This window comes from Echinops telfairi, unplaced genomic scaffold, assembly GCF_000313985.2.
Source record: "Echinops telfairi isolate 266 unplaced genomic scaffold, ASM31398v2 ScPeMD7_2;HRSCAF=8, whole genome shotgun sequence".
In the NCBI taxonomy this organism is placed as follows: domain Eukaryota; kingdom Metazoa; phylum Chordata; class Mammalia; order Afrosoricida; family Tenrecidae; genus Echinops; species Echinops telfairi.
Window position 1 is genome coordinate 326577 of NW_022103898.1, and position 9113 is coordinate 335689.

Sequence of the window (9113 nt, forward strand, 5' to 3'; positions counted from 1 at the left end):
ACTGAGCCCTAGTCTGTTGCAGCTTCACCTACGTGCCCATCCTGCCAGCTCAGCTCCTGGAGGTGCTCAGCACGCCCACGCCCTTCATCATCGGGGTCAACGCCGCCTTCCAGGCCGAGACCCAGGAGCTGGTGAGGGCTCAGCCCGCTGCTGACCACGGACTCACGGACAGTGTCCACTGATGACCATGACTTCATGGACAGTGTCCCCATTGCTGACCATGGCTGCACAGAGAGGGTCCCCGCTGCTGAGACAGACTCACAGACAGTGTCCCCTCTGCTGACAGTCATGAGGCACCCTTACCCCGCCCCACCCCCACAGCTAGACGTGATCATTGCTGATCTTGATGGAGGCACGGTGACCGTCCCCGAGTGTGTACACGTCCCACCCCTGCCAGAACCTCTGCAGAGCCAGACCCACAGTGTGCTGAGCATGGTGAGCACCTGCGCGGTGGACTAGGGACCCCAGCACTGGGAGCTGGCGGCCCCCTGAGTCCTGCTCCCTGCCCCTCAGGTCCTGGATCCAGAACTAGAGCTGGCTGACCTAGCCTTCCCACCTCCCACAACCTCCTCCTCCTCCCTGAAGATGCAGGTGGGTGCTCTGGGGTGGTTGGGGGCCTGGGTGGGGCGGGCCTGGAGCACCACCCTCACCAACCCCACCCACAGGACAAGGAGCTTCGGGCTGTCTTCCTGCGGCTCTTTGCGCAGCTGCTGCAGGGCTACCGCTGGTGCCTGCATATTGTGCGCATCCACCCTGAGCCAGTCATCCGCTTCCACAAGGTGGGCTCCGCGATGGCCCAGGCGGTGGCAAGGGTCCCTGGGCAGGGTCCCCAGAGCTGAGCCCCGTGTGCCCCCAGGCAGCCTTCCTGGGCCAGCGGGGGCTGGCGGAAGACGACTTCCTGGTGAAGGTGCTGGAGGGCATGGCCTTTGCAGGCTTCGTGTCGGAGCGTGGCGTCCCCTACCGGCCCACGGACCTGTTTGATGAGGTGCACCCTGCCCTGGCCCAGCCTGCCCACCCTGACCCCTGGCCTCCTGGGGAGCCCCCGCCCTGACCCCTGGCCTCTAGGGAAGCCCCCTCCCTCCTTGGCTAACTGCCTGCCCTGTCCCACAGCTGGTGGCCCACGAGGTGGCACGGATGCGGGCCGATGAGAGCCACCCCCATCGGACCCTGCGGCACGTCAGGGAACTAGCAGAGCAGCTGTATAAGAACGTAGGGCTGGTGGGGAGGGCGGAGGGGGCGGGTGGGGGCGGGGAGCAGGGCCCGCCCCTCAAACTGCCCTGTTCCAGGAGAACCCGTACCCTGCGGTGACGATGCACAAGGTGCAGCGGCCGGCAGAAGCCAGTCACCTGCGCCGTGCACCACGGCCCTTCCCCCGGCTGGACGAGGGCACCGTGCAGTGGATCGTGGACCAGGCCACCGCCACGCTGCAGGGCGCACCTCCGGCCGTGCGGGCCGAGAAGAGGACCACTGTGCCCTTGGGGCCCCCCATGAGTGCGTTGGGCTGGGTCTGGCTCCCCCGCGCCCCCCTCCCCCACCTGGGGCTGGTGGCTGAGTGTCCTCTGCCCTCACAGCCGCCATCCTTGAGAGGAGCAGTGCATTGCACGCCAACAGCGCGCGCCGGCTGGAGGTGGTCCGCAGCTGCATTGCCTATGTGTTCGAGGGGAAGATGCTGGAGGCCAAGAAGGTGGGGGCAGGTGCCCGGCTGCTCACAGGCTCAGACCCCCAGCCAGGGTCCCTGTGGGCTGCAGTGGGCAGGCAGATGAGTGGGTGCAGATTCGTGTTGTGAGGTGCTCTCTGCATCTTCCCAGAGGCCAGGGTGCCCGAAAGGGGCACACACTGCTCTGTCCTCACCAGCCCCTTGAGTGGGGAGCTCCAGGTTGTGGGGGAGGGGCTTGTGTGGGCGAGGGCATGTGCAGGTGAGCTGCTGATGGAGGGGTTCAGGGACCCGCCAACCCCATCTCTGGCTGCTGTGAATGCAGCTGGGAGCCGGGCCTGGCCTATGTCTGTGTGTGCCTGTGAGCACGTGAGTGTGCATGGCAGCCCTGCCCTGGGTCTGGCTGCCTTCAGTGCATGCTGTGTGGTTGTGGTAGGTGGACAGAGCCGGGCCTGGCCTGGCCCGTGTCTGGTGTGCACTGCCTGGCCCGCCTCATGCTCCCCATCCCACGTTTGCCTCCCACTGGCTGCGCCCCTGTGACCTGACCGTGTCCCTAGTTGCTGCCGGCTGTGCTGAGGGCCCTGAAGGGCCGTGCTGCCCGCCACTGCCTCACCCAGGAGCTACACCTCCACGTGCAGCAAAACAGGGCCGTCCTGGACCATCAGCAGTTTGACTTTGTCGTTCGCATGATGAACTGCTGTCTGCAGGTGAGCACCCCTCCCATGGGGGCGGGAGGAGGTTGGCGACGTTGGCGTCTCAGGCCACGCTGAGGGCCACCTCTGCCTAGGACTGCACCTCCATGGATGAGCATGGTGTCGCGGCTGCCCTGCTACCTCTGGTCACTGCCTTCTGCCGGGTGAGTGTCAGCAGGCCCGCATCACAATGTGCTCACCACCTAGCCCCAGTCTGCTGACCCCATCCAGTTCCCAGCCCACTGATCCACCCGCCGGCCCCACAGAAGCTGAGCCCCGGGGTGACGCAGTTCGCGTACAGCTGTGTGCAGGAGCACGTGGTGTGGAGCACGCCGCAGTTCTGGGAGGCCATGTTCTACGGGGACGTGCAGACTCACATCCGGGCCCTCTATCTGGAGCCCGCTGAGGACCACACTCCCTCCCAGGTGAGCGGACGGCTGAGTGGGGCGGTCTGGCCGGCCAGCTGGTGGGCTGAGCTCACGGCTGTGCCGGTGCAGGAGATGGGGGAGGTGGCCCTGCAGCAGGAGGAGCGGTCGGCGCTGGACGTGGCCTCAGAGCAGCGGCGTCTGTGGCCGACTCTGGACCGCAAGAAGCAACAGGAGTTTGTGCAAAAGGAGGAGAGCACGGTGTTCAGCCAGGCCATCCACTACGCCAGCCGCATGAGCTACCTCCTGCTGCCCCTGGACAGCAGCCGGGGCAGGTTCTTGCGGGAGCGTGCGGGCCTGGGTGAGCTGGAGAGTGCCAGCAACAGCCTGGTCACCAACAGGTGCGCCCCTGCCCCTGCCCCAGCCCACTCACCCCACCCCTGCCCAGGCCTGCTCTGCGGCCCTGCCCACATGCCACCCCCCGACAGCATGGCGGGCAGCATGGCGGGCAGCTATGACACAGAGAGTGGCTTTGAGGATGCAGAGACCTCCGACGTGGCTGGGGCTGTGGTCCGCTTCATCAACCGCTTTGTCGACAAGGTCTGCACGGAGAGTGGGGTCACCAGCGACCATCTCAAGGGGCTGCATGTCATGGTGCCAGGTATGGGGGGCTGGGGCCTGACTCCCTCCCGTGGGGTGGCTGTGGACGGCCTGGCCTGAGACCTGCTCCCCTCAGACATCGTCCAGATGCACATTGAGACCCTTGAGGCCGTGCACCGGGAGAGCAAGAGACTGCCGCCCATCCAGAAGGTGGGGGCTGCGGCCATGGGCGGGGGAGGGGGGCCAGGGGGGTAGGGCCACCACCGCCTCCTGAGGTTACTCCCCACCCTTGCAGCCCAAGTTGCTGCGGCCACGCCTGCTGCCCGGCGAGGAGTATGTGCTGGATGGTCTCCGTGTCTATCTGCTCCCCGACGGGCGTGAGGCAGGGGCCGGCGGCAGTGGGGGGGGGCCCGCGCTGTTGCCGGCTGAGGGCGCCATCTTCCTCACCACATATCGAGTCATCTTCACAGGCATGCCCACTGACCCCCTGGGTGAGCCTCCAGACCCCCTTGCCCCTCCACAGGCCCCTCGTCTCCGTCTCCTCACACCTCCCCCTTTTTCCCAGCCCTGACCCTCCCAGCACCCCCATGCCCACGTCCCTGCTAGCCTCTCCCAGCCTCTTCTCAGCCCTTCAACATCCCTGTTTCCGGCACCCTTCCCCCACCCCTGCTGAGCTCCACAGCCCCGTCCCTGCCCCTCCCCAGTCCCCCAGCGCCCTCACCCCTGCTCCCCAGCCCCGTCCCTGTCCCCAGCCTCTGACCCCAGCTGCTCTTAGTCGGGGAGCAGGTGGTAGCCCGCTCCTTCCCGGTGGCCGCGCTGACCAAGGAGAAGCGCGTCAGTGTGCAGACCCACGTGGACCAGTTCCTGCAGGATGGGCTCCAGCTACGCTCTTGCACCTTCCAGGTGGGCCTCACAGGGACTGCCAGGTGTGCACCTTCCTGGTCAGCCCCACCAGGCTTAGGGCCCTGGTGCTGGTGGGGGCCTCCAGAGTGGCCAGTCCACAGCGCACCGGCTGAGTTGTCAGTCCAGTAAGAGCCTTGTGCCTGTCCCTCCCATGGGGGTGGGGCCTGTGGGCAGTCCCCTGAGACATCAGAGTGGGGGCTGTGTGCACAAGCTCCCTTTGCAGGGATCTGAGCCTGTCCCATAGCCTCAGGTTTGTGTGTGTGTGTGTGTGTATCTCTCTCTCTCTCTCTCTGGCAGCTGCGGAGGGAGGGCTCTGGTGTGTGTGTATGTGTGTCTGATGGCTGCAGAGGGAGGGTCCTAGCGTCCTGGTGTGTGTGTGTGTGTGTGTGTGTCTGTGTCTGTCTGGCGGCTACAGAGGGAGGGCCCTGGTGTGTGTGTGTGGTGTCTGGTGGCAGCGGAGGGAGGGCCCTGTGTGTGTGTGTGTATGTGTGTGTGTGTGTGTGTCTGGCGGCTACAGAGGGAGGGCCCTGGCTGCCAAGCAGGTGCTCAGGGTACCCTGTTTCTCACAGCTGCTCAAGATGGCCTTTGATGAGGAGGTGGGCTCCGACAGTGCCGAGCTCTTCCGCAAGCAGCTGCACAAGCTGCGGTACCCCCCTGACGTCAGGGACACCTTCGCCTTCATTGGGGGAGCCGTGCACGCACCCAGCCGGCCAGCCCGTGCCACCAAGGACAAGGGGCCATCCCTCAAGTATGGCTCCTTCCCCAGCATGGCCTTGACCAGCGTGTGGGCACCCTCCTGTCCTGCTCACCCTGCCCACCCGATTGCTCCACAGAACCCTCTCCCGGAACCTGGTGAAGAATGCCAAGAAGACCATGGGGAGGCAGTACGTGACGCGCAAGAAGTACAACCCCCCCAGCTGGGAGCCCCGTAGCCAGCCCCCCGACGACGACCAGGAGGACGCCATCTCAGGTGAGGCAGTGGCCAGGTGGCTCCTCTGGACACTGCTCTGTGTGCTGATGACCGCTAGCTGACCCCAGGTGCTGACCACGTGCTGCCTCTGCAGTGTCGGACGAGCCAGAGCCCAGCACGTTGACCCCCACGTCAGCGCTGAAGCCCTCTGACCGCATGACCATGAGCAGCTTGGTGGAGCGGGCGTGCTGCCGTGACTACCAGCGCCTGGGCCTGGGCACGCTCAGCAGCAGCCTGAGCCGCGCCAAGTCTGAGCCCTTCCGCATCTCACCGGTCAACCGAATGTACGCCATCTGCCGCAGCTACCCTGGGCTGCTGATCGTGCCACAGAGCGTCCAGGACAACGCCCTGCAACGCGTGTCACGCTGCTACCGCCAGAACCGCTTCCCTGTGGTGTGCTGGCGCAGTGGGCGCTCGAGGGCCGTGCTGCTGCGTTCCGGCGGCCTGCACGGCAAGGGTGTCGCTGGCCTCTTCAAGACCCAGAACGCCCCATCACCAGGTGTGCCCACCGCCCACCTCTCCGCCGGTGCCACGCCCACAGGCTGGCCAGGGCCCACCCACTCAGTGCCCCTCCCTCCACAGGCCAATCGCAGACAGACTCGGGCAGCCTGGAGCAGGAGAAGTACCTGCAGGCCGTGGTTAGCTCCATGCCACGCTACGCCGACGCCTCGGGGCGCAACACCCTGAGTGGCTTCTCCTCTGCCCACCTGGGTGGCCATGGTGAGGGCCCTGCCCTGCCCCCACCTCATGGGTCCCCATGCTCTCGGCCTTCAGTCACTGTGGCCACATCTGCAATGGAGCCACTGCTGCTCTGTGCTCCGTCCCTACCTCCCCTCCTCCTCCCCCTGCACCCCGACTGGCTAAAGGTAGGCTCTACTCTGGACTCTTGCCACTTTTCCACCTCTCCCCTCCCCTGTGCCCGCCTTCACACTTCTTTGCCTGGCGGTCGAGTGGGACCCATTCCTGCCCCCTCCTGCGTTCCTTCCCACACCGCCAGGCTGCTCCCCTCTGTCCTCTGAGGGTTTCTGAGGTTCAAATGGAGCCTGGAGTGTGGACAGCGCCTCTTTGTCCCTCCCCACCACCCCCCAGGCTCCCTGACCCCGTGGCAGAGCTCACCTCGGCCGTCCTTCATAGTGGGGGCCCCAGGAGGCACCCCGACCCCTGGCAGGCATCAATGGAGCCCTGACCCCTGTGGTGGAGACCACTGTTGTTACTCTGGGGCAGCTCCCACCAGGGTACCCTGGCCCTGTGGTCAGGGTCATCTCAGGTCATTCCTTGTGAAGGCCACCCGACTCTGTGGCCTGTCAGTGTTCCCGGGGCACCCATGACCTTTGCTGCCTCCCTGGCCTGTCCCCCACCTCCATCCCCTTGACGTCCCCAAACATTTGGCTGTCTCCCAGCCTCACCTCCAGGGTCCCCTGCTGGCATGTGTGTGTTGGGGCTCAGTCCGGACTCTGGTCCTTCGCAAGGGCACAGCATATTAGTGATGGGTGCCCTCACGTTTGTTTGAGGCGGGCACTGGGACCCCCACCCCACTTAGCCCTGGGTTGGCTCATGCTCCTCTGAGGTAAGTGCGCCTGGGAGGGAGGATCTCTGGCCTCTGGGGACAGAGGTGGTGGCAAGAGAAGAAAGGATGGAGCTGAGCCGGAGTGTGCAGGCGTGGGGTGGGCCTGGGCCCGGGACCCAGCTGCTTTATACTCTGGGGGTCTTGTTCCAGATTCTGCTGCCAGGCTGGCTGGGCAGCATGTGGTGGGTGCCCGGGCAGCTGAGCCTTCTTTTTGCTTGCCCCCAGCTCCCAGTCCCCGAGCCAGGGTCACTACGCTGTCCAACCCCATGGCGGCCTCGGTCTCCAGACGGACCGCGCCCCGAGGTACCGTACCAGGCCGCCCAGCCCAGGCCTGTGGCCGGCACTAACGCCCCTCGCGGCGCGGCACTGCATCCTCACACCAGCACTCACTGCTCTTGAGTAAAGGCCTGTGTCCCCCACACCTGAGGCACTAACAGCCCGATGCCCCCACTAACTAGGGCAGTGGCCTCTTTCCTAGACCTACTCCGCCCCCACTCACTGTCTGACCCGGCAGGGAAATGGGGCAGCATCCGGGCGAGTGGACGAAGCAGCGGCGGTGGTGTTGGCATGGACGTGGGCTCCCGGTTGGCGGGGAGAGATGTGCTGGGCCCTCCACAGCCCAATGGGGCGCCCCCGGACCCCGGCTTCCTGCGGCCCCAGCGTGCAGCCCTCTACATCATCGGGGACAAGGCTCAGTTCAAGGTGGCAGACGGGTGGGGCTGAGCCGGGTGGGCGCTGGGCCCTGCCTCCCTGTGGCCTCTGACAGCGCGGCCCCCCCAGGGTGTACGTCAGGACCCTTTGCAGCAGTGGGAGCTGGTGCCCATCGAGGTGTTTGAGGTGCGGCAGGTGAAGGCCAGCTTCAAGAAGCTTCTCAAGGCCTGCGTCCCGGGCTGTGCCGCTGCCGAGCCTGGCCCTGCCTCCTACCTGCGTTCACTGGAGGACTCCGAGTGGCTGAGCCAGGTTTGCGGGGCCGGCTTTGCTGCTTTGATAACTTGCCCCCCAGGAGGTGCATGTGTGGTTGGAGGGGGTTCCAGCCCCCCACCACTAATCACAGGGTTTGATAGGGACAGTTGTACGGTTGAGATACATAAAGATTATTATAAAGTCATAGCATGAGAGATTGAATTAATGGAGTCTGACACATTTCATGGTAGCATGCTCACCTCCTGGATGACCATGATCTTACCAGCTAGGTCCGCGCACAGTGTGGGCCAAGGCGAGGTGGGACAGGGACCCAGCAGGATGCTTGAGGACTGGGCAGGAGGCTAGAGGACAGGCAGGAGTTACTGCTCACCAGGGGTTATAGCTACTTCGGGGGCATGATTACAGGTAACCACATGTCACAGGAAGGGGCAATACAATAGGCATACACGTCATAGGAAGGGGCTGTACAAATGATAGGAAGGGGAGGAACTAGAGGCATACATATGACAAGATGGGCAGACCCTAGATTCATGATGGCAGTTTAACCTCGGTCACCCTTGGGTGGGCTTGACCTCTCTGGGGTCTCCTACAAGGAACTACTATCCCTATCAGAAGGGAGTGGGCCCTACTTGTTGTGGGATAAACAGTGGGGACTGCTTGCTCTAGATGGCTGATAGCTCTTAGGGAAAATAACCCCTGAGCTACTTCTGATGACCTCCAAGGGTGTAGTCGTTCGCAAGCAGCTAATTTGGCAACTTAGGAGAAATCCTTGTTTCCCACATGCATGGTTGGCACCACTGATGTGGGGTGGCTTGGATGTGGCATGGGCTGCACCCTGCTGTGCCCTGATGGCCAGGGTGGGGCCCAAGGGCAGAGGCAGGTGCTAGGCCAGCTGGGCTGTGAGTGCTGTGTCCACCAGCGTGTGTGTGTGTGTGTGTGTGTGTGTGTGTGTGTGTGTGGCGGACCCAGTGGCCTGGCGGGAACTGTGGGGCCGCGTGGGCTGGGCTCAGCTCACACCAGCCCCAGGACCCCAGGACATGCTGGCTACTCTAGAACTGGGCGGGTTTGGGCAGGGGGTGCCCTGGGCTGGGGCAGGCCTGGGGTTCTGGGGTCTCGACATGATCAGAGGTAGGGCCGCCCTCAGGCCTGGCGTGGTGATGGGCGTCTCTGCAGATCCACAAGCTGCTGCGCGTGTCTGTGCTGGTGGTGGAGCTGCTAGACTCGGGCTCCTCCGTCCTCGTCAGCCTGGAGGATGGCTGGGACGTCACCACCCAGGTGCGCTGGAGGGATGGGGCTTGGCGGGAGGATGCGTGCGGAGCCGGGGATGGGGACTGGGTCCTCACGAGCAGGCCTGCAGGTCGTGTCGCTGGTGCAGCTGCTCTCGGACCCCTTCTACCGCACCCTAGAGGGCTTCCGGCTGCTGGTGGAGAAGGAGTGG

The 9113-nt window shown here is 64.8% G+C and overlaps 1 protein-coding gene across 1 annotated transcript in view; it reads left to right on the forward strand.

Moving 5' to 3' along the window:
• SBF1 (SET binding factor 1) overlaps positions 1–9113 on the forward strand; it is a 24854-nt gene that overhangs the window by 4165 nt on the left and 11576 nt on the right. The window contains exons 8-31 of the mRNA XM_045290633.1: positions 19–131; positions 322–435; positions 514–591; positions 666–779; positions 857–985; positions 1111–1209; positions 1287–1491; positions 1572–1684; positions 2212–2361; positions 2442–2510; positions 2613–2771; positions 2844–3112; positions 3200–3372; positions 3448–3521; positions 3607–3802; positions 4087–4214; positions 4784–4962; positions 5048–5184; positions 5279–5683; positions 5767–5904; positions 6977–7054; positions 7266–7453; positions 7532–7711; positions 8849–8950. Coding sequence (XP_045146568.1) covers positions 19–131; positions 322–435; positions 514–591; positions 666–779; positions 857–985; positions 1111–1209; positions 1287–1491; positions 1572–1684; positions 2212–2361; positions 2442–2510; positions 2613–2771; positions 2844–3112; positions 3200–3372; positions 3448–3521; positions 3607–3802; positions 4087–4214; positions 4784–4962; positions 5048–5184; positions 5279–5683; positions 5767–5904; positions 6977–7054; positions 7266–7453; positions 7532–7711; positions 8849–8950 — 3590 coding nt within the window. The remainder of the gene's footprint in view (positions 1–18; positions 132–321; positions 436–513; positions 592–665; positions 780–856; positions 986–1110; positions 1210–1286; positions 1492–1571; positions 1685–2211; positions 2362–2441; positions 2511–2612; positions 2772–2843; positions 3113–3199; positions 3373–3447; positions 3522–3606; positions 3803–4086; positions 4215–4783; positions 4963–5047; positions 5185–5278; positions 5684–5766; positions 5905–6976; positions 7055–7265; positions 7454–7531; positions 7712–8848; positions 8951–9113) is intronic.